Raw genomic sequence first — 27,538 nt, 5'->3', positions numbered from 1 at the left:
CCCGTCCCTCCTTCCTTCCCCTCAGGGAGGTAAAACCTGGTAAAGAGGGAGGAGCGGGACTGGGAGCGAGGAGAGCGCTATTACGCACGCGCTCCTTCGGCGAAGAGGCCACGGCCAAGGGAGCCCGGAGGGGCTTGAGGGAAGGGATTCGGTCCGTGAGGAGAGCATGCGCGGCTTGTGTTTGTGACGGGCGCTTCTGTGGACTTGGGCCCGCAGACTTAGGAAAAGGTTAGAACGGCGCGCAGTGTTAGTTTCCGGGTTTTGTAGACTCCCATATAAATGACGGAAGAACCTCAGAATTTTAACGTAGGCGTGGTGAGGATGATCATTATTGTTGTCGTTACAATTTATTACTCGCCCTTCACCCTAAGGTCCCAGGACGGACTGCAACAATTTAAAACACAACGCTGATATTAAAACGCAACAATTACGCAATACTAAGAAAAAGTTTAAAACAAGCTTATGATTACGGAAATAAGGTGGGCCCCTCAAATATAACACCTCAAGTGGCACAGCGTGGTGTTATATTTCCAGCAACCCAGAAACTCCGTATCTAGGCCACTCTACACTTTTCTTTCTCTGTCAGAAGAGAAAGCAGCTCAAGTAGGAGCTTCTGCGCACGCGCAAGAAGAGGCCGGCTCGAAAATAAAGCGAGGCCGAGCGACTTCAGCGCGCGTGCGCAGTGCGTGCCAGTGGCCCCGCTGCGCGCAACTGTGACAAGAAGGCATAAGTTCAGATACAACCTGGTTTTCCTTGGGTTCTCTGCAGAAGTCTCACGGCCCACATCTCTCTTTCAAAACCTGAGGTGGGCTGTCGAACAAACAAAAGACGAGCAAAGGGTCTTGTGCCACCTTTTAAGCGATATGGCAGTTTAATTTGGAATAAAGGTTTTGTGCACTTTGCGCAATTCAGGATTCGGTCGTCTGACGAAGTGCAACATGGAAGAATGGAGACAAGAGAGCTCCCGAGCTTATGCAGAGTAAATCTCTTCCATCCCACTAAAGCAGCCCAGGATCATACCTTTGAAGTTTATGAGGAGGAGGATACCAGCGAGTAGGCATGACTTGCACACAGAATCAGGGCCCAGGGAGCTTCCTCAGCACTGCTTCATCCATAACAGCTAGAATTGTCATACAGTAGCTAAGTGCCATCTTGCTACTGTGATTGCTTACTGTTTGTTTTTACTGTATTTATTGGATACTGGATGGACTGCTTTATTGTTATGTGTTGCAAACCACACTGGAGCTTGTTTTTTTTCTTTCTTTTAAATAAAGGACAGTATAAAATGTTTCAAATAAATGCACATTTAGATAAGCACAATATGGTAATGCATATGGAACTTGGAAATGTTTATTAGAATGAGATGAAGACTGGGAAGCAGCGTGGAGGGATTTTTTAAAAAAACAAGGCAAGGTAGAAAAAGTGTCTGTGCTGTGAAAGGATTCAAACTAACTAGAGCCTGTGTGTTTGTTTATTTGTTAAAGAGTACTGGACTAGAACTGGGAAGACTCCGGTTCAAACTCGCATCAGAAGCTCACTGAGTGGCAATGGACCAGTCATTATACAGTGGTACCTCGGGTTAAGTACTTAATTCGTTCCGGAGGTCCGTACTTGACCTGAGACTGTTCTTAACCTGAAGCACCACTTTAGCTAATGGGGCCTACTGCTGCCGCGCCGCTGGAGCCCGATTTCTGTTCTCATCCTGAAGTAAAGTTCTTAACCTGAAGCACCATTTCTGGGTTAGCGGAGTGTGTAACCTGAAGCATATGTAACCCGAGGTACCACTGTACTATGAGGGGAAGCCTCAGCTACCTACCTTTATGCCCATGATGGATAGCTTAGTCGGTAAACCATGAGAACTCTTAATCCCACATTGGGCAAGAAAATTCATGCAGGGAGTGGACTAGATGGTCCTTGTGGTCCCTTCCAACTCTACAATTCTATGGGGAAGGGGAGGTGCATAGTGTTTTTAAAGAACAAAAGTTTAAAGCAGATGTAGAGGGCTCTTCATTTCTCTTAGAGGAATGTGGTGCTGAGGAAGGGGGTGACTGAGCCTTTGCACTGTTCTCCCAATCAAATACCTCCCACCCCCACATACTCTGTGGCTAATAACAGGTGTCTAGGAAGGTAAAAATCCAGAAAATGGCACAGAAGGAGGGGTGTTCGATTTAAACTAGCCCACTCTTCCAAAAACCTAACCTTTAGGAAGATTTATTTAGGGTTAGGGTGAGATTTGACATTTAAGGAGTCATTCCAGCTCAGAGTACCAGTATCTTTGAGCAGGGTGCCCGAGGGAGGAGTGGTGAACGTGTATTTGTGTTCCGTCAAGAGTTTCCTCATGCTCCTATTGCACCAGCTTGGAGGAATCTGAATGAGGAAGTTGGGTGTGGGGGATAACACTAACCCAGAAATGTGGATAGCCTGTTTGCAAGAGGGGGCTTTTTAAAGGGGAAATCCCAACTGACAGCAAAGCATTTTTATATTAACAGTACTTCTGATGGGGGCTTGAGACCTAGGGAGGCCATCTTGCCTAAAGCCACTCACAGCCTCAACTGATGGGGTTGTAGTCAAAGCACCTAGAGGGCACCCGGTTGCTGAAGGCTGCATTAGTGTAACATCCGGTGCTGTTTCCCTGTCGCAAGAGTTGGCTGGAATTTCAAAAAGTCGACTGAAAACAGGTCAACAAAGCCAGAGGTGGGCCCTGTCATGAGGTAGCTGCTTTAGATTTTGGGAAGCGTGATGAGCTACTGACTGTCCTGACTTTTGCATTATAATCTAGCAGGAGACTCCTGTTGTTCTGTGCAAGCCTGGTTGGAACAAACATAGAAAAGAAACCCCATTCATTTCAAGTAGGCTTTTACAAAGGATAATGTTCTGGTCAATTTTGCCTTGTGTCAGTGAACATGAAGGAGGTGGGGGTGGGGACCCATTTGGATTGGAGAGCAACTGTAACTTGCATGCAGAATGTCCCAAGTTCAGTCCCCAGCATCTCAGTCCCCTGCCTGAAATTCTGGAGAGCTGCTGCCGGTTAGTGTTGACAATACCGAGTTAGATGAGCCAATGGTTTGACTCAGTATAAGGCAGCTGCCTGTGTTTTTTTTTCCTGCATCAAGACTCCCCGATGCTTTGTACTAGCTCTTCATGAAGCATCTTTCATTTTATTTAAATAGGCCTAATGCAAATTCCTCATCCTAGAAAAATAATTGTGATTCACGCTCCTGCCCTTCTCTTTCCAGCAAGCAACAAGGTCAGTTTCACAGCTGCTAAGAGGAAACATTTTTACATAGCCCGTTTCTTTAGGACATCTACTGCTTTTATGGGAAGGATGCCTCCCCCCCTTCCCCCAACCAAGGAGAGATGCAGTTCTAGTGCAATGCACTTATTACCTGTACAAGGACCACCAGATGACCCGCTGCGTTGATGACCTCCTGCATTTGATGAACACTAATCCTAATTGATGGCGATTAGGCACAGTGGCTCAACGGACAAGTACACTCCTATTTTTAGAGAGCTCAATGGTTCTGTAGCCATCTCCAAAGGATATGACCTTGGTAATGAACTTTGGGACGCTTGCTTACTTTCTGGAGCATGAGTGGTTACGTGCTAGTCCTGAACCTCGAGGCAATAATAATTAAGTGGTACTGGTTGTGCCCCAGAGAAGGGCTGGCACATGGCATCCCTGGGCATTTGCTGGAGCCCAGAAGAACCCACTGATGATGCCTGCCTTGGTCTACTCATCAGAAATATGTATGTCCCAGATTCTGAGCTGCCACATTTATTTCCCATAATGCCCAGACTGTTGAATGGTTTCTTTAAATGTAAAGGTTCATCATTGTTCCACTCCATGTGTATGTCTTTAAGGGGCCAGAGCAAGGGCCAGAGCAAACTAACGAGACCCAGCTTTACAGCTGTGAAACATAGCAGGTGCTGCTGAGTTGTATTTGATTAAGGTGTGTCAGCATCTGGGTGTAGTATATAAGGAGCAGCACCTAGCTCTCCCATTACCCTGGGGGATGGGTCTGGTTTGTTAATGTATTTAGTGTAAATGGAGTTTTTGTTTTTCTTATTAAAACCTTCTTTAAGTTATTTTTGAGTCCCTTTTTAATGCATGGTCTCCCCAGCAAGCTCTCTGCAGCGCTACCATACTGCAAAAAGCCAACACAGACATCACTCTGAGGCATTGTGGGGAATTCCAGTGCAGCTATACTCAACTACCCAGTGTGGAGCTGCTGTTGATACCAGGTCAGTGGCTGGTAAGAAACCCACAAGTAGGACCTGAGCACAGGAGTTCTCTTGCCTTCAGTGGGTTCCAGCAACTGGTACCCAGAAGCATTGCCATTGCACAGCCATCCTGCTTTTTGCTGGATCCTAGACTACTGGGTTGAATTCTATTTCCCTTGTATTTATGCTAAATGATGCTGTTTTTATCTGCCATCTGCAGATGGACCACTGGCTTGATCAAGCAAGGCAATTATTATGTGCTTATTTATCTCAGCTTTTGATAGGTGTTGGTGATGCAGTGCTGACAATGTCTCTTTGAGGCATATGCTGTGGATGTGTCCTGTGACATCTTTTTGGTCAGCTGCAGTTGTTCATATTAACTTTGTTTTGGGGTTTGTGGATGTTCACACATCCCTGTGATGTGTGAGGACAAGCAGACAGGCAACAAAAGAGGACCTTGCAATTGCTTTATGGTTCCAAAGAGCCTTGTGCTTCTACGTTGGAAGGTTAAAACCCAACCACCATTACGCAGCAGTCTAAAATGCATACTGCCCTTCCTGCAATTTTGTTTGGATATCTAATTGGGGAAAACGGACTGCTTTGATTAATAGATAGGTTTGAATTAGGATTGATGGATTATTTTTACTGTTAATGGTAGCCGACATTTCTTTTCATTCTGTGATATTTGCATATTATTATTATTTTAAAAAGGATTAAATGCAGTTATGGCAGACAGGTTTAATGCAACCTTTCTGAAAACAGAAACAATGCTTCATTCCATACCAATTGCACTTATTTCATAAGACTGGCAAGAACATCGGAGCTAAGTTAAGAAGGGATTTAATCCGAAATAAACATTCTTAGGGGCAGTTTAAGCCAAGATTTGGTGGTCGGACAAATCTCATAGGAAGCTGTAAGAGGGGAAAAGGTCAGGGTGTCTCCCGTAATGGTCCTATCGGAAAGCCACTTTTCATAGACTGTCACTGTTAAACCTTGTTCATAATACAGGGCGGGGAGACCAAATTAGGCCAATAAAGAAGTTCAGGACTGTCAAAAAAGGAAGCACTTCTCACACAACACATAATGAAAATGATACTTCTCACAAGACACGCTGACAGCTTTCAAGGGGAATTAAACCTTTATTTAGTGTGTGTACAGTGGTACCTCGGGTTAAGAACTTAATTCGTTCCGGAGGTCCATTCTTAACCTGAAACTGTTCTTAACCTGAAGCACCACTTTAGCTAATGGGGGCCTCCCACTGCCGCTGCGCCGCCACCGCACGATTTCTGTTCTCAGCCTGAAGCAAAGTTCTTAACCCGAGGTACTGTTTCTGGGTTAGCGGAGTCTGTAACCTGAAGCGTATGTAACCTGAAGCGTATGTAACCCGAGGTACCACTGTATCTATATACTGCCTTTAGGAAGCTGTTGTATACTGATTCAAACCATTGGTTCATCTAGCTCAGTATTGTCAACATTAACTCACAGCAGCTCACCAGGGGTTCAGGCAGGGGGACATTCCCAGCCCAACCTGGAGATGCCAGGGATTGAACCTGGGACCTTCCGCATGCAAAGCAGATGCTTGGCCACCGTTACACTCCTTCCCTGCTCCCATTTCCACAAGTACCTGGAGAATATTCACTCCAGCAATTTATAAAGGACATCCCACCCATTCTCCAAAGGGGCTCATTCCTTGAAATGAGGGTTGAAACTGGGGGGGGGGGGGAGGACAAATCATGCTTTAGAAGAGAAAGAGTCCTGCTTTTTGCTGGATCCTAGAAAACTGGGTTGAATTCTATTTCCCTTGTATTTATGCTAAATGACGCTGTTTTCATCTGCCATCTATCAGAAACAGATATTTGAGAGGCTGCAAATGTACTGAACATCAATAGCTTCGCTTTCATTGTCTCTCCCCTTTCATCACCTCTCTCCTCGCAGATTAATATTCTTTTCATTTATACCTATTTTTATACCTGCCAGGTCCAGGTGGCCGAGATCACAGATGCGTTAGAAATCCTACCCAAATAGGAAAAAAAGCTGCTCCTCCCTGGTTTGGAGGGTGACCAAAAAACAAAAGGGGTGGGGGAAGCATCCAAAAGAAAGAAAAATATAATCAAACTTCTTACCTTTCCTTTACTGCCTCCTGGTTTCTAAAAGAAGCAGGAAAGGCTTTGCTCAAAATCCTTGCTGCTAAGTAGAGTCAAGAAAAAAGGATTAGGTGCTTTGACTTAGCCCTGCCCATGAGTTTAGATAAAGTACCCTAGATAAAATGACTAATCAGGGTGCCTAGTCCTCCCCCCTCAATAATTTTTTTTAAAGCTTTTTCATGATACAATACAATAAAAAACAAACTAGAAGGAAGGGAAAAGGGAAGGAAAAAATGCAAAGCCCTCTCTCAAACGTAGATCTTAACCCTTGTCTCACACAGAAAGGGGTGAACCCTCCCAGCTCTCACCTGGGAGTTTCCCTTCCTTCTTTCCAATCTCCCAGCCTTGGAGATCTTCCCTTCCCTTCCTCTCACTTTCACCAACCATCTATCACCTTCATGTGTGTATAATCCCCTCAGTGACCCAGAGTAGAGATTGTTCTGTTCTGGAGATGGGGGTAACGTTGGAAGAAAAATACAGAATTGTTTCACAAGTGCCACCCTTGAAGATCCCAAATACTGGCATACTGTTAAGAAATACTGTGCAGTGGCACCCCCTAGTGGGATAAGGGAGCAATCGTAGCCTCACCTGTCTTTTGTAGTACAGTGGTACTTCGGGTTAAGAACTTAATACGTTCTGAAGGTCCGTTCTTAACCTGAAACTGTTCTTAACCTGAAGCACCACTTTAGCTAATGGGGCCTCCCGCTGCCGCGGCACCGCCGGAGCACGATTTCTATTCTCATCCTGAAGCAAAGTTCTTAATCCGAGGTAATATTTCTGGGTTAGCGGAGTCTGTAACCTGAAGCGTCTGTAACCTGAAGCGTCTGTAACCTGAGGTACCACTGTAAAAGCAAGCTGGAATCTTGTGGCAGCTTATGCCATAAAGCACGTCCAACACATATTTAAAGCATCTTGCTTCCCTCTCCCCCCAAATCCTTGGAACCTCAGTCCTGTCCCTTCTCCCATAGAGCTACAATTCCCTGCATCCTTAGTACACTATAGTTCCACTCTTTGGGGGAAAGTCACACACATTAAATGTGCACTGAATGTGCTTTAAATGTGTGGTGCAGACTGTTGCCACAACCCTAACCAGAAGTAAATACTATCTGAGTTTCCCTGAGGCATACTCCCCAGGAAAGCGGGGTTAGGATTGCAGCGTAATCAGTGTTTTGGAGCATCTTATGTTCTTATTTAAAACATAAGAAGAGCCCTGCTGGATCCACCTAGTCCAGCACTGTTTTTTCTACAGTAGCCAACCAGATTCCTCTGGGAAGCCAACAGAGAGTCATACAACAACATCAAATTCATCTTTATCTGAGAAGCTAGCTTTTCTTTTTAAAAAAAGAGAGAGAAAAGACAACTGCTATACTCCAACTGGGCAGCAGGTGGCAGAAGCAGCTGCTGTTTTGCCTTTGATCCCCACCCACAACGCGGAGCCCAGTGGCACAAGTTCCACATCATTGCTATTTACAGCCGGAGGCAGCTCCTCCCTGCCACCCACCCTCCCATGCTGCTCTTGCAGGATCTCTGCAGTATGAATAAGAGAGCGAATCAGCAGTGCAGACTGCAGGGGTAGCAGAGCAGCCCTTGCCTTGTCACATGCCAGCGTCATAGAGCAGGTGGGGGGCGGGACCTTTGTCCCGCCAGATGAGCAAACATTCAACTCATTGCTCCACCTACTTTTGCCTCTAGCCTCCCCGGTCACTGGCAAGTGGCCCTCAGAAGGTTGCCAAGAAGGGAATGCGGCCCTCGGGCTAAAAAGCTTCACCCACCGCTGATTAAGAACCTCTGCAACAATAATACAGTAATGAGCTAGATGGACCAGTGGTCGCATTCTGTATAAGGCATCTTTCTATTTCTTCCCTAGAGGGGAAGAGTAGGGTGGAGCTTTAAAGGGCAGGTGAAGAATCATATAATCTCCTTTGAACCCGTGCATAGTAAAATAAATAAATGCCTGTGTGTGTGTGTGTGTGGTACCTGGGGTGTTAGGGGATGGATGATGGGAGACATGTTATGCTGTTTCTGGGGTTGTTTGTCCATCTTTGGTCCCCACCCTGCATTCAGCTCTCACCTGTGGCTCCAAAAAGCTGTTGGCATGCGACAGCAGCCACACCCTGAGAACGGCTTCAACTGGCTGGTTAAACCAGCTGTGGGTAGCTGATGGATCTCAAACCCTTGGTGAGTTAGGGACTTCCACTGCATGCAAAGACAGGCTCTGGCATATTGAGCAAGTGAGACCAATACAGTGGTACCTCTAGTTGCGGACACAATCCGTTCCCGAAAAGTCTGCAACTAGAGTGGCGCTTCTGCGCAAGCACGATAGATCGCTTCTGCGCATGTGCAAAGCACACAGAACACTTCTGCGCATGCATGAAGCGTGTATACACTTCCGGGTTTGCCGCGTTCGCAACCCGAAACGCCACAACGTGAAGCAAACACAACAAGAGGTATAACTGTAGTAGGTCCAACAGTCAAGAAGGTGGTTTCTGCAGAAGGGGTTCATCAGAGTCTCTCTCTCTCTCTTTCTTTTTTTATCTGTGTCTCTGTAAAATGCTCAAAGCAGTTTTCATATTCTTAAGGTTTCCATTTTCTTAAGGTGCAAAATAGCACCAATGCAGAAATTCAATGCACAACCATTTAGTGGACGCCACAAATCACAATTCAAAAACTATTCAAAACAAGCTTGTAAGACCACATAATACTAAATAATCAGTATCAGTATTAAACAATTCAGCAGACCGATGCATTATTAATATTTCATCAATATAATCAGCACCATCAAAATGGCAAATGGGGGGTATTGAATTACAATAGTTATGTCACCAAAATGGGACTAGTAAAAAACGAGGGGGGGTTCACTGTTCGGGGGAACCCCAAGGTTTGCAAAAGTAGGCAAGGAGAAAATAAGGACTAAAGAGGGGAGGAAACGAATATACAACCCAAAGCAGTCAGCTGAGAACGCTTAGTGACCATGACATGCTGAACATTTGTTTAGGGTGTGTCAATGATGGGAAACTAGGGAGAGGAAAATGTAATGGAGTGTCCTGGAAGAGGGGCATGGCTAGCTGGCTGGCATGCTGAACAGGAATACTCCACACTGCAGGCAGGCCCTGCTTGTACATCTATGACCTATCTCAGCATACAGAAAATGTGCAGGATTGTGCTGTGTATCTTGCTCAGTGCCAGCAACCTGTGGGCAGAGACTTCCCTGCTTCAGCTTTGTAAAGTGCTGTGGAAGCATCATCCCTCCCCCAAAGTGTGAGGCAAAAACCAGGCCAACACTATTCCTCCCCGTCCCCCAGGAGAAATGACCTGACCTTTTAACTCCTGTTTAGGAGTCGGGGCTGCCTAGCCATTCAAGCACAATAGAGACCCTAAATAATGTATCGAGAGCAGCTGCCAGCAATGCTTTTGATGCCCATTGGTTCTGACGGAGCTGGAAACCTCAGCTTGCGCCCAAGCAGTGGCTGGTAGCTGCTCCTGGGAGAATCCTCTCCATCCCAAAGTCTGGCTCCGTCTTGCCTTCTCAGGTTTAATTAAGCATCTTTGCAGCGGAGTCCATCCTCTATATGGTTTGTGCCATCTCCAAACCTGCTTACCCAGATGCCAGCCCCTCCTTCCTTTTTCAGCTCTCTAGGATTACAGACATTAAGCCTTTGCCAGCCCTACCTGGAGATGCCAGGGATTGAACCCGAGACCTTCTGTGTACAAAGCAAAAGTTCTGCCTTTGAGGTACAGCCATGCACTATTTTAACAAACCTGCAACACACATAAAGCTATTATAGTTGCCGGGACTGTGTTGTCTGCTTAAGTTCCAACTACTGGAATCAGGCTCCCCACTGGGTAACTAACAGGCTTATTAACGGAGCTTTTACAGAGTGTTTTTTTTAAAAAAAGTTTTCTTTCCTCAACTTTCAGGAAACAAACCAGAAGAAATAAAAACATAGTTAAGCAGCGAGGGTTGTTTCGAATGCTAGTTGTACTCAAAACAAGCCCATTGAAATTAATGGGCATAGCTAACTTATGTCCATTGATTTCAGTGGGTCTACTACTGTAAGCAGAAGTTAGGAACAGAGGAAGCTGCCAATGTACTGAGTCATTAGGGCATCTAGCACAGCATTGTGTACACTGACCGGTGGCAATATTCCAGGGTTTTAGACAGGGAACGTTCCCAGGTTTGAAACCTGGGGTTTTCCTGCATGAAAAGCAGATGCCCCACCACTGAGCTGCAGCCCCAAGTTAGTTCAATGCAACCCTGAACGTCATCACACAACCCGCATTGACCATACCTTTCAGATGCCCTTTCCTTTGCCCAGTCTGGTATTAATAAAGTATGTCTCCGGGAGATACTTCAAGGAGCAGGATGCTCAATCCAACCTCTGCAGCTTCTCGTGAGGTCTTTTCAGGAGGGGACAGAAGGTTGCTTGTTGTCTCTCATGGGAAATCAAAACCCAAAACTCAGCAGCAAAACATTCAAGAGGGCAAGAAGAGGGAGGGGGGAGGTGCTGCGTGTGGCTGGCGTTTTGCTAGTCTGAGTCATCCCTCTTTAACATGGAGTTACGTGTTTTCTTATTCGAACTTGTCTCCAAGTTCACTATGGTGCTTTAATTGGTTTCCAGAAGGATTGATTTCTCTGCAGGCTGGGAGGAAACCAACCAACTGGAAAATAGCAACTAAATTTGTAACATTTTAAATTCTTGATAGATCGCTGGAATCGAAAGCCCGGTACGTAGTAGCACATTTGCCTTTTGACAGCTTCCTTGTTAAGATGATTTGATGTACGCTCTTCTTCGTAGGTTACAGGGGCTGGGTTACAAATGTGTTTTTCTGGCCCGGTAGAACTGTCGACTTGAGGCAGTGCTGCCTATTGCCTATTTGGGCTGGTTAGAGTGGAAGGCAAGGAGCCGCAGAAATAGGGGGTGGGAGCCAGACACAATGACAAAGCCAATGCATTTTAGTTTAGTCCCCATCTTCTCCCTGTTGAGTTCTGCAAGGGAACTCAAGAGACTAAGGCAGTAGTGGAATCCACTGCCCGGGCTGGTTTTAAGAAAGGGAGGCAGGCAGGCAGGAACTGGGTGGGGTTGGCAGTGTCCCATTTGCCTAAATGGATCTTCTCATCTCCCGTTCAATTATAGATGCCAAGGATTGAACATTGGACCATCGGCATGGAGGGGTGGCAATTGAGCTATGCTCCCTTCTCTTAGAGAAGCAGAGGACCATTAGCCCATAGTTTTCTACCCTCACTGTATCTCTTAAGATTCCCAAGCAGAGATGGGCCATATTTGTCTTTGGTTGCCAAGAGTTAGATTTAAAGCCTTCTGTGGGAAAATCAGGTGCCGCAACACCAAACCATGTCCCCTTCCCCACATCAGGCAGATTCAAATTGCTATTCCTAAAGAGCCATTCTTAACATCTTCTGACACTGAAATGCAGCTTGTGGAGGGGAAAGTGGAGGCTGTGGATCTGTGGGAGGGTTGAAAACCCATCATTTCCCAAGGGGCAGCCAGAGCAGATGGTGCCATTTACAGATTTGTTGCATTAAACAGATTCTTTGCTCTCCACTTCCAGCTCCCCAGGTAATCGCCTTCGAGGGTCAGCCGTGTCAGGCAGCACTAATCTAAAGCAAATGACTGATGAATAATTAAGGGAAGAAGCGGCGCTTTTGTTTTGAAACCATTGGGCACCGTTACCACCACCAAGAGCTCCACCACATTCAGTGTTTTTAAGGCTCAACACCCCTTCTCAACACAATTAATTTTTTATAAAAGGGATTTCTGCTTTCTTCAACACACAAGGTGAAATGTGTGCACATTTCTAGCCAACCTGAATTTAAGGGTCAGAGCCTACCTTCAGTCCTAATCAAATTAGACCCAATGAAATGAATGGCCATGACTAACTTAGCTGCTAATATTGATGGGTCTACATTAGAGTAGGCTTAACACTGGATACAACCCTAAGTCTCAGAGGTCTGCATTCTTGCCTGGGAAATCTTTTAGAGGGGCCAGGTTCCAGTGGTGCGTGGATCAATCATTTTAAGTGTTACCTTTGTAGAGTAGGCCAGTTTCTGTACACGCCATTCTCTCTCCTCTTTCCAGGCAAGCAAGAGGCATTGTCAGAGATCGGAGGCACACTCCAGCCAGGCATTAACATTAGAGGATGCAAAGCAGAGCTGGTGAGGGGTGTGGCCTTGGGGAAGGGGTGTGGCCTGTACCTGAGGTTCCACACCTTAAAAAAATAAATACTACTACTGGGGCACTCTGGGGGTCATTTCAGTTAATTAGCAGGGTAAAAGTCCTGTAAAAAAACCAAGAATCCAGGCCATACCTACAAAAGACTGGCTAGTGATGGTTCCATTCCTACTTAGTGGTTTACAGGTGGTGGTGCAGCTAGGTTGCTCACAGGAGCAAGATGGTCTGAGCACATAACCCCCACCATAGCCTGACCGCACTGGCTACCAGCTAATTTCCAGACCCAATTCCAAAGTGCCAGTTTTGATCAATAAAGCCTTAAGCAGTTCAAGACACCAATACCTCAAGAGATGCCTCTTCCCATATGAACCGATGCGGGCCCTGCGTTTGTCATCTGAGGCCCTTTTCTGTGTGCCCCTTCCAGGAGAGGTCCAGAGGGTGGCAACAAGAGAACAGGCCTTATCAGACGTGGCTCCTCACTGGTGGAAATATCACCCTAGGGAGGCTCTCCTGGTACCATCATTAGGTGCCAGGCAAAAACATTTCTTTTCAGCCAGAACTTGGGCTTTTAATTATCTGCGGCTTCCTTCAGTTGGCGGGACGTTTCAGGCCTCTTTTTTGTCTGCAGCAATCTGCCTCAGGAGACAATGGAGTGCACCTCTGGGGTGAGTTTACATTTTTCTATTTTGTCTTTATGCTGGATTTATTGCAGGTCTTACTGTTGTAGTAAGTTGTGGGGATTTTTTGGAGGGGGTTGAGAGAGTATCATTAATATTAAGTTAACGACAAGGGCATAAGGCGGGTAACAGGCATAGATATTGCGTATAAATTGATAAAACTGAGGTTGGAGGGGATCCAAAAGACATACTCTAAGCAAACAGCATTACCCCAACCCCTTCCCTTCTGAAGCAGAGGGATGACAATGCTCTAGGCCATAAACCATGTTCTAGAAGACCAAGCTACCACATCCTCACACTCCACTTCAGGTCAACAGTTCATATGACCTCAGGAATATTCCATCCCAACTCCGGATATGGGGATTTCTTAGTTAATTTAAAGCTGCAGTTTTGACTCCTGCTTGTAAGAGTTGAGGGCAATGTACAATAAGGTTGGCTGCCATTTTGGAACCATTATGATCTCTGTTCCAACTTGGGAGAGAAAAACAAGCGGCCCAAGACAACTCATGTCAAACTGCTTTATTACATCTTAAATAACAGTACATTTTAATATAGTATCTATCTTGCATCCAGCTTTCTTGAAGTACACTGACTTTAAAATTAAATACAAAAGGTGAAGGATACAAGGGTGTGGAGAAAGCTCTACTGAGAATAGTTCCATAAAGGGGGGAGGGCGCAGGGGAAGAAGAGGGGTTTTTTTCTTCATTTTTTCTTGTTTTTTTAAATGCCAAATCCAGGCCTAAAAACGCACAATTACAGCACATTTTGTACAGAGTGTTGCCAGAGGGAGGGTGGGGAGAGGAAGAGACACACCCCAAAATGGATAATAGCCATTGCTGTAGCAAAGGGGTGGGGGGAGAATCCCAGTACAGTGAAAAAGAGAGGAACAACGTTAGACAGAGTAATTTGCTGCCCCAAGCGCTGTTTAGTTGTTGTTTTTTTATTTTTCTTTCATTTTCGAAACACAAAGCCAGGAATGGTTGCTTGTTAGGGGAAAAGAAAATCTAACCTGATAAAAAGGGCTCCTTTGACTAAAGTCAACAGGCTGTTAGGAATTTAAAAGCATGTTATTCCTCTCCCTTCCCCACCCTAGAATCAAATCTACAGTGATTGTTTAAAGTAAGTGGTTGGGGTTTTTTTTTTTTTTTCCTTTCAAATTAAGAATAGTGATTTATCTATCACACTACTCCAGAATGTGCATAGCTCAGTACTTTCCATCCTTTTGTTTTAATGCACAGAGTAGCAACAGTAAATGAGGAGATCAGCAATGGTTACAGCTTTTTGTTTCCAAATTAAAAAACAAAACAAAAAACAGGTTATTTCTTGAAAGAAAACACATAAGGACACATTAGTCTCATATGCACTTGAGCATTTCTACAGCATGCGATTCTAAAGAGTAATCCAACCCAATATGGCAAACCAAAACAAATTTTCTCTCTTTCCATTGTTCTTGTTTAACTTAGAAAGTTTTTTTTAAGATCATTATTTCCAAAAACATTAATTTGTACATTGTTTCATACACAAAGAATTGATGGAATAGCCAAGCGCTGAACAGGTTTATCTTTTCAACACCTCCCACCCCCCAGAAAAAGCCCAAATCCACAGAATCTTGTTTGTTTATTGAGATTATGGGGTAGTGTTAGGCTTTGAAGCACCCCTCCAAGTGGGCATAAGAAATCCATACTATGCCAAAATAAGAGAGTAATAACATGTGAGGTGGGGTGAAAAAACTAGAGTTTGCATTTTGTTACCCATAAAAGGTGATTTAAAAAAAAACAAACATTCAATACCATGTACAGCGTGTGCTTGGTTATCTTAACATTATCCTATATATGCAGTATTTGTGCAACAATTTGTGACACTAAGACAGAAATAATAATAATAATAAAAAGACTTCAGGGACTAAATTTACAGCATTAACAATCCCAGATGTATCTGGGTTTGGACTCCCTTGTCTTGGCTTGGCTCAACAATTGACCATAAAATCAAATTGCACGAAAGAAAAAAAAAAGGAAATGGAAATATGAACAAAAAGTAGATATCAACCCTGCTACAAACACGACTTCAAAGTTTGAAAGTGAGATAAAACAAGGCCCTCCCACCCCCAACTCATAAAGTCAGTAAAACCAAATCAATGGTTTGCAATCTTTAAACTACAGTGAATGTTAAAAGTTGTCTGCTTCACAATGATTTTTTTTCTTTTTTTGTCTGGACATGCTTAAACAAAGTGTGTTTGTTTCCTTTAGTTTTCTAGACGAAAGGTGGTCCCAAAAGGAATGCACAATTTTACTTCTTTTTCTATTTTGTATATAACCACAGAAATTCTTCTTTTAGAGATAATTGTGCTCTTCATTTCAGCAGTAGGAGACGTGAAAGATCTTGCCCTTTGGTGGCTGGGTAAGATGGGAGGGGGGAGGCAAAGGGGGGTGTCCAAGTTAGTATGGTTGGATTGGATACATTATTTTAAATTTTCAACCGTTGGAAAAGTCTTCCAGTCAGCGTGGAGTCCACTGCTATTCTGACACAGAACACATACAAAAGGTTTTGTTAATGATCATCATCAGTAACTTCTAATGCTAATCCTTTCCCTCTCTTCCAAATTATTTTAAAACCAACCTGGACCTTGCATTTATACTTAACATTTTTCCCCCAGGTATTAAATCTATTACCCTATTCATTTCCTATCAAAAGCTAGTTTCACAGCTATGTAACAATACAACACATTTATTTACACACTACTTGGAATTCTCTCAAGCATCAACTCAGCAAGTTAAGAGAGGCCCAGATTTACATTAACAAGGACATTTAATCTGTATTAGGTACTGTGGATTAAATCATTTTATGAACACTAGGCTGCTTCTACACACAGCTCCCACACCTGCTTGGGTGTGAGAAGAGTTGGGGGGGGGGAGATATTTAAATGTGAACACCCTGGAATGTCTACATGTAAGAGTCCTGCTGGATCACACCGAAGACCTAGGTAGTCCAGCATTCTCTTTCCCACAAAGGCCAACCAGATGCTATTGGGTAGCTCAGAAGCAGGAGAAGAGGATAACAGCACTCTCCCACTGTGGTTAGCCAACAACTGGCATCCTGGAGCCATCAAGCTTTATAAGCCAATGAGCACTTTACACTTCTTGAACAATACACCCCAATCATAGAAGCCTAGAAAGAGGAGTCAGCCTCAGTGTGTGAGAGAAAGGGGTGGGGTAGGGAGAGAGCATGCTGGACCCCCCCCATCTTTTTTTTTTAAAGGTACCTACAGACTTTAGTTCCAGATCTTGAGGAAGCTATCCCACGATCCTGTTGCCACCGCCATGCCATCATCAGTTACACCTAAGCAACTGACACGGTTATCATGGCCAGCTAGGACGCCTAGAAATTGAACAGAGAAACAAAAGCAAAAGAGTTTCAGATTCTGCATGCTCCAACGTCAAGAGAAATATGCAAACAAATAAAAAAGTATAAGTGGAGCCTGTTACTTGGCTCCCAGGATTTAAGTTGTTCTTTGGTAATTGGGAGAAAGCAACTTTCAATGACAGTGATGTACAAGTTACAGATAGGTAGCCGTGTTGGTCTGCCATAGTCAAAATAAAAAAATTCCTTCCAGTAGCACCTTAAAGACCAACTAAGTTAGTTCTTGGTATGAACTTTCGTGTGCATGCACACGAAAGCTCATACCAAGAACTAACTTAGTTGGTCTTTAAGGTGCTACTGGAAGTGATGTACAAGTGCTCCCTTTTCAACAGGTTTACTCAGCTGTTCCAATCTGGAGGTTCTTTATGCACATGGCAATGCCCCAGATGTACAAACCTCTCTGCTAAACTGAGTGAAAGGAGAAAGCTTTAGACAAGCATATCTCCTTGCACATCAAGGGCTGCCCATACTATGACATTCGCAGAGAAACTCTTGTACACAGGATCTCAATCAGAGATGTTCTGGAGCTTTCAGTTAAAGCAAGCGAGTACAAACAAATTGCAGCCCATCATGGTTCCAAGCCGGTTGTCACACTAAAAAGCCAAAGAGTGAAGCCGTCTGCACAAGACATAAAAGGGCAGCTACAGAAACCTCAAGGAAGTCTGAGTCAGCAGCATCTAAGCCTCAGGCACCAGAATCCTACACATTATGAGATAGCCAAAGCCTGGAGACCAATGGCATGTTGGAGAATACAGTCGAACCTCTACTTACCACCGCCTCTTCTTATGGTCATTCCAAGTCGCGACCGCAGCAAACCCAGAAGTAACCGCGGGTTTGCTGCTGTTTGCGCATGCGCAGAAGCGGCGATCGCCATTAGCACATGCGCAGAAGTGGGCAATCACAGTTTGTGCCTGCGCACAATGGTGCCTCTCCCAGCAGCCCGTTTTGACCTCCGGAACAGATTATGTTCGCAAACAGAGGTTCCACTGTGCATGCTGCCACACAGAAACCAGGTCCAAATGGCAGGGGGCTATTTTGGGGCAGATAATTGTCAAAATGAACAGGGTGTTTACGACTGAGGACAAAGTATGCTCACTCAAGAAACTAAAGAGCTAGCAAGGACCAGCTGCTGGAAGGGCTGCTCTGTTACGATGTAGCATAGTAAAGAGGCAGTTTTCTTTTAAAGAAATTGCCATGTTCTTCCACATTTCTTCTCTTCTTGGAACAGTAATATCAAGCATACAAGTACTGGCTCCTCTGTTGTGGGAGGGTGTGGTTTCTGGGACTACATGACAGATCCCCCACCATTATAATTAGTAAATACCAAAAAGGGGGGGGGGGAGAGAGAGAAAGTGTCAAGTTACGGTACATGAACAGTGGAAGCTCTGGAAACAATGTTTAAGGGCAGGAACATAAAATAAATTCTATTAAGAGAGGGAGCATTTTGCTGAGCGCAAGATTTTAAGTTCATAAAAATCAGCAGCTACAAATCATTAACTGAGTTACAGGTACCTTACAAACAAACAAACAAACAAACAAACAAAAAACTCACAGCGTGAATTCTAAAAAGTATTTCTATGCAACAGAACTGACAATTCTTCATAAGAATCACCATGAGGTAATGTCAAAACATTAATATTGCACAGGTGCTAGTTCTTTGGAGCAATGGTGGACCACTTCGATTTTGTTAGCCGCAATATGGAACATGCACACGAGCACACACACTCATCCTTTCACTCTCTGAGGTCCAAAGTGTGTGCTTATTCCCACGCGCTCACTTTCTGATTTCTTCTTTCCTTGCCTTCTCCTACCACACAAGTTACCAAAATGTTTGAAAATGATCGATTATGCAACTGAAGCCCTTGCATGGGAATTTATATATTCAATCCCAAGTGCTGCAGTTGAAAGGAACGTAAAGCTTTTAGAAATACAACATCAAAGCAATTAGTGATCAGCAGTCAATATGGGCTTCAGGTGTCTCTTTTGTAGAATCTAGGCTATTTCTGTATCTTATTTGGATCATTACCTGCCCAGAATCGACAGGTTGAGTAAGTACGAGTAAGTTTTATATGGATTCCCACAGCTACCATCTGATGTGATGTGGTTCAGCAAGATTTGAACCATATTCTTTTGCTGATTGTGTGGCTTGGCTTCAGGTTATTTTTACCACTGCCATGCCTTTGCTAGCCTAGGGTGCCCCAGGTTAGCACTGAAATTACCAGAGGGGAGTGGCTGTCTTAACTTTTGTTTTTTGATGCTATGGGGGGGGGCCCTAATCTGACTAAAATTGCAGTAAGTTCTACGTGGGGCTGCCCTTGAAGACAACTGGGAGCCTTCAATAGCAGTCAGATTTCTGCTGGGGTGCCGTTTAGATTGCATATAACCTATTTTAAAACAGCTGCACTGGTTGCCAGTTTGTCTCTGGGTACAATTCAAGGTGCTCACACCAGTGTTTAAAGCTCTGAATGACTTAGGCCCCAATACCTGAGAGATTCTCTCCTTCCCCACAGACCCTCTTAAGTGCTAAGAGCAGCAAAAGGAGCCCTCTTGATCGTTCCTCTGCCCTCAGAGGCTTGGGTGGTGGTGGTCCAAGCCCAGCAGAGGACATTCTCTGTGGCCACCCCTAGGTTGTGTAACTTCCTCTCCACAGAGGTGTGTCCATCACCTACATTATAAAGTTTCTGGTGAATGTTGAAGACACACCTTTTGACCCTGGCCTTTCATCCTTTAGGTATGTTTAGGACCCACATTATTTTTGTGATTGTTAACTTGTTTTAAACTGTTTTAAATATTGTGTCATAATGGTGTGACCTGCTCAGGGTGAATGTTAGTTTAACAACAACAACAACAACAACAACAACAATAATAGGCAAGTGTCTGAAGTTGGGGATCATGGATTTGATTCCCCCCACTTCCACTCAACAACTGAGCACCGCCTCAGTTCTCTATTCTTTCTTCTCCATCTTGTTGCTTACTTCACCCTCTTTTGTTCAAGCACCCTGCTTGTTCTATAATCACGCACATTTCTTTCCCCAGTCCCTATTTTTAGTCCAAGAGACGCTAGAAGCATTACCTGCTCTGTCAGCTTTGAGTGTGTCCCACACATTGCAGTTGAAGTCATCATAGCCAGCTAGGAGGAGACGGCCGCTCTTGGAGAAAGCTACAGAGGTGATGCCACAAATTATGTTGTCGTGGGAATAAACCATCAGCTCTTGGTCAGCACGGAGATCAAAGAGCCGGCATGTAGCATCATCAGAGCCCGTGGCAAACGCATTGCCATTTGGGAAGAACTTGAGAGAAAAAAGAGAAACAAAGATGTAACACACAGGAAAGATGATCTGGAAGAGGCTTCAACAACAGCTGGGAAGCTGTTTCAAGTTCCATCAAGAAGATCTCGTGATTTTCCAATACCAGAATAATGGGCGGATATATGTAAATATTTGGGTTGAGTTACTTATAGGAGCAATTTAATGTAATAACAGGAAGGATGTGTTCATTTTTCATATGGAAGTATGGGGTTGTATCCAGCATAGCTGGATAGTAATGCATTCTGTCAATGCAAGGATTTCCACTTGTGCAATAGAACTTCCCCACTCTCCTCCCCGCTATTTCTCTTCTAGGGGTTCCCCAAAACCTTTGGAGCAAATGTGGGGAGGACACAGGGCATGCACAGGGAGAGCAAGCAAGGGGGTGATGTCCTGCTGGGCAAGTGGAAATTAGCTGGATACCGCTCATGGAATAAAATAATTGTTTTTAATGATCAATTTTGGAATAGTATTTTACAAATTTTTAAAAAAGACAGTTTACTAAGAAGATGTCCATAGTAACTGCCAGCCACCTGCTATGCATGAAGACACACACAGTAAAAATCCCATCTCCTCCCCATAAAGTTCTTACGTACACAGATGGCATTGATGTCTGATTCATGCCCAGTGAAGGTTTGCCGGCACATCCCTTCTCGGACATCCCACAGCTTTGCAGAGGCATCACAGGCACCAGAAACAAAACATTTGGAATCAGGAGCGAGGGACAGGCTCATGACATCTCCGGTATGACCAGTAAATGTGGTTGTTTGCTGGCCTGTTTCTATGTCCCAAAGGGCGCTGGCGGAGAAAAGGTTTAAGGAGAATCCAAAATGAAAAGGGTGACCATCATAGTAAAGCAAGCAAGCATTTATATAGTGCTTCCAATTGTTTGTTTACATATTAACCCAGTAACAGAAATCTAGGGAAGGAAAAGAAAAGCAATACTAGGAAATAACACTAGGGAAAATAAGGCCGAGACACTGTGGTTTGTCTAAAATAGTGGTTCACTTTGGCCTTGCTTGCACTGAGGTAGTAGGCATTCATATGGGCAGATTAAAGGTGAGGACACACATGACAGGAGTGCTCTTCCATTAAAAAAAAAAAATCTGGGGGGGGGAGAGGTGCTTCAGGGTGCATAACTATACTAGGAAGTACACTCTCAGATGAACATATAACAGACAGAGGGGTAACATGAAGATCTGTGGGAAGTTTACAATAAAAAATAAAACAGTGAATCTGCCACCTTAGATACCAGCATGTTTTGAAGATCCAATGAAAACATTCTTAACACACAGGCAAGTAGACTTTTTCCAGATGGGAGACTCATTTTTTTGCAGTTAGAGCTCTCTTTCTCGTAGGAATTAAGAGCCCTAAGAAACTGCATACAGGTAGTGACCATTTTGTGCACGTTCAAGGCATGCGCAACTGTGCACTCCCGCATCGCCACGAACCCAGAAGTGGCAGGAAATGGGAGCAGGGGCAGGCTTATACATGCTCTGTCGTCACACTCAATGTCCTGGAACACAACCCCCACACAAACAAAACAAATATGTTTTATTTACAGCTGGAGCACCCACCTCAGTGAAGATTGCAAGGCTATAGCAGTAAAAATATTGAGTCTAGTCTACAAAACTCTTCTTGTGTGTTTTTTGTAACTTCAGTTTTCTGAATTTATCCTAACATTAAATATGTATGCTACATTCACACATGCAAACAGGAATAGCATTCATGGGAAGGAAAGGTATGCTTAAGCTATCCTGTTCTCAGACTGGTAAAGATCAATGCTTATTAAATCTCCTTGCTAGTCGAAAGCGAGCAAAGCAGGGAGTAGACACTAGAGAAAAGGCACTCCCTAAGTTTGTTTAGCATATAAGCCAATCTCTACAGTAACACTATTGGCGTGCTCCTTACCAAGTGGTATCTCCAGAGCTGGTAACAATTTGATTATCATCCACAAAACGGCAACATGACAAGTAACCTGCAGCAGAAAAAGGATTAAAAAAGAAAGAAATGTGATTAAATATGGACAATTCCTTTTTGCACCTCACACCCATTGTTTTTGTTAACTTCCACTTTCTTTTCTCCAACAGCAAGACAAAGATGTAGGCCAGGGCCAAGGGACCCCAAACATCTTAAACATATTTCGGGAAAAGCTTTCACACAGTAAAGTATTATAAGAAAAGCCCTGCTGGATTGGGCCAAAGGCCCAACTAATTCAACACCTCTGACAGTGGCCAACCAGATGCCCACAAGCAGGGAGCTGAGCACAACAGCACTCTCGCCACTTACGATTTCCAGCAACTGGTCTTCAGGAGCAGACTGACTCAAACTCTTGAGATAGAACATAACCATCCTGGATCGCATTCACTGATAGCCTTATCTTCCATGAACTTGCCTAATCTTCGGTCATAATACAGTGGTGCCTCGCAAGACGAAATTAATCCGTTCCGCGAGTCTCTTCGTCTTGCGGTTTTTTCGTCTTGCGAAGCACGGCTATTAGCGGCTTTAAGGAAAAGGACACAAACTCACAAGAACTCGCAAGACGTTTCGTCTTGTGAAGCAAGCCCATAGGGAAATTCGTCTTGCGGAATGACTCAAAAAACGGAAAACTCTTTCGTCTTGCGCGTTTTTCGTCTTGTGAGGCATTCATCTTGCGAGGTACCACTGTAATTCAAGTTAGCAGCCACCATTGCCTCCAGGGGGAGTGAATTTCATAGCTTAAATTACATGCTCTGCGAAGAAGTGCATTTGCTTTTCTCACACCATGCATAATTTTACACACCTCTATCATGCCCTGCCTTATTTTCTTTTTTATTCTAAGCTAAAAAGCCCCCACTATGTTATAACCTTTTCTCACAGAGGAGTTGCTCCAGCCTCTTGATCATGTTGGTTTCTCTTTTCTGAACTTTTTCCTGCTCTACATCGCAGTATTGCTTCTTAGAATCACAGATTAAACACAGATTAAACTTCTGAGGCCTGGTCCCATAGCTGTTACTATCATGACTGGCCACTTTGCCCTCACCCCAAGCTCCTTGAACTGGGTTTGTAATAAACTAGTTATATGGACAGATCAATTCAGCAGAGACCATAATTCCAGAATGCAAAGGCTACAGCCGCTTTTGAAAGTAGCTAGCGCTGTGTCAAACAGCAGTTCACCAGAAGTACAGGCCTATCAGGTGTCCTCTCCTTATGCTCAAAGAAAAGGTTGATCAAACAAAACAAAAATCCCATCACAACAGCTGTTCACTCTTTTTCTCTTTTGCCTCCTACGAAGAGCTTTTCTTGTGAACATGATTTGCCTGCGTTATCAAAACTGCCAAGAATCAGTTTTAACTGCTCATAGCACAGAGTTCCTATGAAGCAGCTAAAAGACGATGCAAGAAATGCACCACAAACACCAGTTTGAATACGGCATTTGTTATTCATTACATTAAATTGAGAGTTCTGAACACTTTGGCTTTGCTGGATTATAAATAACTATTCATTGCCGAGTAACCTTAGTTCCCCTCTGTGAGCAGTTTTCAGAGAGCTCCCTTTAGCCAGTATCAGTAAAGCCTTGCAGCGGTGGAAAGCCAGCAAGACACAGAGCCCGCCTGAGGTTTCCTCTTAAGAACTGTTAAAGGTTTTTCCGGAGCCAAGCTGGCAACCTCTGGAGGAAGAGGCCTCTGCGCTTGGCCGCACCTTGAGATTCTGTTCTTTTACAGAAACAAAAGACGGCGTAAAAATGTGACATAGCTCTGGGAGAGGTGGCGGGGGGAGGGGGCAGGAATCTGTAACCTTGCAAGATGGAATCCCTCCTGAGCCAGTTCTCTTATGCAGCTCATCTGATGTATTACGACTGATTTCAGAAGCAAACTGAAACTTTGTGGGGGCTTCACTGAATGTTACATATGGTGCCCATTTGCATAAAAGTACACCAAGAGGACCAGCGTCTAAGTAAAGGCAGGAAACTTGCACTCAGTTCCAAAGTCCACACAGGCAACACATCAACACCAGAGGACTCGGCATATCTAAGAGACTAGCTCTTTTGCTATCTCCCTCTCCTGTCCAGATGAACATCTACACCATGAAGCGGCTACACAATTATTCCCCTTTCCAGGGAATCCTGGGAACTGTAGTTTGAGGGTGGAGTAGGAATCTTCAACACAGAATTCTCGGACCTCTCAACAAATTACAGCACTCAGGATTCCCTAGAGGTAGTCATGCCAGTTAGCTGGCACACAAACCATTTAGCTCATAGTGGAAAAACGGGCATAGAGCAACACCCACACAGACCAACCAAAGCCTGACCAAAGTTCCAATAATACATTTGGAACTCTGACCAAAGTGAAACAGATGCTCAGTCTTTAGAAGAGAATACATCAGGATTTTAATCTACTAAATAAAGGAACCTGACCATGGTACTGGAAAATAAGGAAACAAAATGCTTAAGCACCTATCATAATGTTTGCTACATAAAGATTATTTTTAGTTTATATGGTGTTGGATGTGGCAATGTTTGCTTTTTTTAAAAGACCGGTTTTGGGAGGAATGTCTAGACAACAAGATTTACAGAAGACAAGGGAAACCATTAATGCTTTTTAGTAATGTAACTGCCCGTAAAACTATGGATTTATTGCTAAATTTGTCCCCTAGCCTTTGTGCTTTTGTTTTTTAAGGTGAAAATGTGAGGAGGAGGAAGGTGGCAGAAATAAATATCACTAGGTTGGTGAAAGCCATGTGTCACTTGCAAGCAAGATGTAAGGCAGTCTTTCAAGAGATGCCACCGGGGGGGGGGGCACTGTTTAAAAAGACATGTTGAAGGCATGTTGTAGAGCAGGGGTCAGCAAACTTTTTCAGCAGGGGGCCGGCCCACTGTCCCTCAGACCTTGGGGGGGGGGAGACTATATTTTGGGGAGGAAATGTGAAAGAATTCCTATGCCCCACAAATAACCCAGAGATGCATTTTAAATAAAAGCACACATTCTACTCATGTAAAAACACACTGATTCCTGGACCATCCGCAAGCCGGATTTAGAAGGCGATTGGGCCAGATCTGACCCTTGGGCCTTAGTTTGCCTACCCATGTTGTAGAGCTAACTGAAGCAAAAACACACTCACCTGTATGGCCAGCCAGTTCACGGCTTACACGTACATTGCCTTCACGTGTTTTCAGGTTGTAAATGGAACAAATGTTATCAAGCCCACCGCAGGCCACATAGTTTCCAGATGGAGCATATGCGCAAGTCATTACCCAGGATGAACGCAGGGGAATAGCATGGACCTAGAATGGGGGGGGGGGGAAAGAGGGGGTAAAGCTGCCATTTTGTTAGGTTCCTTGCCCATTATTAATAGGTAAAGAAAGGTGGCCAACCCAGGCTGTAGAAAATTCTCCTGCAGAAACCCCACTGAAACAAAATTAGAACTGTGCAAAAGGTTACATGCTCCAGAATATTACTTGTCAATTTGTATACTGCCTTCCAACATTTGCAGAACATCCTTAAAACCCTTTTTAAAACAGTACAAGAGGCAGTGAACCTCTAAAGATTGCTGGGAAACAACAGCAGGAAAGAATTATTTCCATCATGTCCTGCTTGTGGGCTTCCCATAGGAGTCTGGTTGGCCAATGTGGGGAACAGGGTGTCGGCCTACATGGGTTTTTGGTGTGATCCAGCAGGCTCTTCTTGTGTTCTTGTATATAGTACTAGACAGAAACCTGGCTGTAAGAAATAGCTACATGCAGTAGATTAAGTTTACAAGAAACAGAGTCCTAAGCTCTATGTTCACATGGTGGTTGCAAAGAGGATTTGAGGAAGGTTTCAAATTGTCTAGCCAAGGCCCTATTTTGGAGCCTGCATCCATTATTGAAAAATTTCCCATTCCCAGCCATCAATATCACATTTTCAGAAGCCCAGCATTCTGTCCTTTTTTTCCAACCCCAACTACATATTATCATAGTCTGCATTTGAAATTTCTTTTGCTTTCAACAACGGTAACATTTCCGCATTTCAATTCTAAGCTTTTTCAGCTCGGCTTAATTCTACCTTTTCTCATCAAAACTTCCCCATCTTTCATGCTTATAAGCTCCATGAGCCAGGGCTGCTCATTTGTGTGCCCCTGAGATTTACTATGAAATAAAGCCCTTGGAAGTTTTTTTTTTTTTACATTTTCTCTTTTAGGGATTAAAAGAAGAAAAAAATCAAGACCCAGCACATGTTAGTTGAGCACGTCACTGCAATAGGTGTGATGCTCCATTACTAAAAATACAGCTATTTAATCACCAAAGAATATATCCCCTCCCTGACAGCCAATGAAATGCCTCAAAGTGGTTGCTCATAAACGCATCACTGGAAGAGGGCACTTTTTTACGGGCATCTTCTTTGTTAGGACCACCATCACATCCAGCACAAGTGCAAGACTGCTTAGCTACAGCAGTGTTGCTAGAGATATATTTAGACATGACTTCATATGTGTAATCTAGCCAAAGACTTATAAAAATACTAATCTAAAACTACATTCTGGTTATTGCAGAACTGTCATCCAATTTCCTGGATTTGATTAATACCCTTTACTGACAAAAGTCTCCTTATCCTTTTTTGGCAGGGCAGGGGGAGCAAGGGGGTGAGAGATAAATATGACAATAGCCTGTAATTTGACAACAGGACTCTGGTAAGTTTCCCATCTCGGAACGTTTGATCTTCTTGGAGGTATGCAATTATGCTTGATCACACGGGAGGACAAATACTGGGGACCTGCAGAGTCACTTGACTTTCATAATACTGTCTTGAAGCTTGTGGATGGCATGAGCAAATATAGAATACAGTGGTACCTCGGGTTAAGAACTTAATTCGTTCTGGAGGTCCGTTCTTAACCTGAAACTGTTCTTAACCTGAAGCACCACTTTAGCTAATGGGGCCTCCCGCTGCTGCTGTGCCACCGGAGCACGATTTTGGTTCTCATCCTGAAGCAAAGTTCTTAACCTGAGGTACTATTTCTGGGTTAGCGGAGTCTGTAACCTGAGGTACCACTGTATGGCGGGGGGCAAGTGTTCATTTCTCACCCTTCCCTGCCCACTGAAACAGGAATGTGGTGAAAAGTAACACTGTAATGCAAATTAGTTACCTCATTACAATCATAGCCACAGGGTAATTTTTCTCCCCTATCTTTTCACTGTAAACATAGGGGTTCCGATCTGCTGTAAGTGACTGTAGTAAGTTATTGCAGACCAATTAATGTCAGGTGCATTACTTAGAAACACTCCATGACATTCTGCAGTGCCCCAGAAATTCGTAAAATGGTATCTGCTGCTAACTATTGCCCAAAGGTGCCAAGAGAGCAGGGCAACTACAGGTGGTGGGGGGGAGCAAGAGGGTTCTCTAAGCCCTCTTCTGTTTTCCCCACCATTTTTACCCTTGGGAGGTTACTAGTGACAAAGTGGTTGCTCTATCATTTGCAAGGGCAACAGCAAGGAGCTGGTTAGCTCTTCTATATAGTGACAGCTTAAATAAGAACTGCCTCATGCAAGCCATTGGGAATTTTGAAGGGTCTCCCTAGTGAATGGCCCTGTTGCTACACTAATTTCTGGCATTTTGGTTCCAAAAGTTGTA

At 44.1% G+C, this 27,538-nt stretch overlaps 1 protein-coding gene and 1 long non-coding RNA gene across 11 annotated transcripts in view; one reads left to right on the top strand and one right to left on the bottom strand.

Moving 5' to 3' along the window:
- Positions 1 to 235: 235 nt before the first annotated feature.
- LOC309536523 lies at positions 236 to 15,246 on the top strand. The gene is made up of 2 exons (XR_014221567.1): positions 236 to 1,057; positions 11,934 to 15,246. It is a non-coding gene; the product is annotated as an uncharacterized lncRNA (long non-coding RNA).
- Positions 13,735 to 27,538, bottom strand: part of GNB1 (G protein subunit beta 1) — a 77,566-nt gene continuing 63,762 nt past the window's right edge. For 5 of the 10 annotated variants that reach the window (XM_082230432.1, XM_082230428.1, XM_082230426.1 and 2 more), the window contains 6 exons: positions 25,053 to 25,215; positions 21,864 to 21,930; positions 20,549 to 20,750; positions 19,721 to 19,937; positions 16,494 to 16,605; positions 13,735 to 15,748 (listed from right to left, as the gene is read on the bottom strand). In XM_082230432.1, the coding sequence (XP_082086558.1) occupies positions 16,499 to 16,605; positions 19,721 to 19,937; positions 20,549 to 20,750; positions 21,864 to 21,930; positions 25,053 to 25,215 (756 nt within the window). In that variant the 3' untranslated portion in view covers positions 13,735 to 15,748; positions 16,494 to 16,498. Of the gene's footprint in view, positions 15,749 to 16,489; positions 16,606 to 19,720; positions 19,938 to 20,548; positions 20,751 to 21,863; positions 21,931 to 25,052; positions 25,216 to 27,538 lie in introns of all 10 variants that reach the window. The other 5 variants (XM_082230434.1, XM_082230433.1, XM_082230427.1 and 2 more) reach the window with 5 other exon arrangements.

This window comes from Podarcis vaucheri (genome assembly GCF_965113315.1).
Source record: "Podarcis vaucheri genome assembly, chromosome: 7".
Classification (NCBI taxonomy): domain Eukaryota; kingdom Metazoa; phylum Chordata; class Lepidosauria; order Squamata; family Lacertidae; genus Podarcis; species Podarcis vaucheri.
The sequence above is the reverse complement of the archived record's forward strand: the minus strand, read 5'-3'. Positions and strand labels throughout refer to the sequence as shown.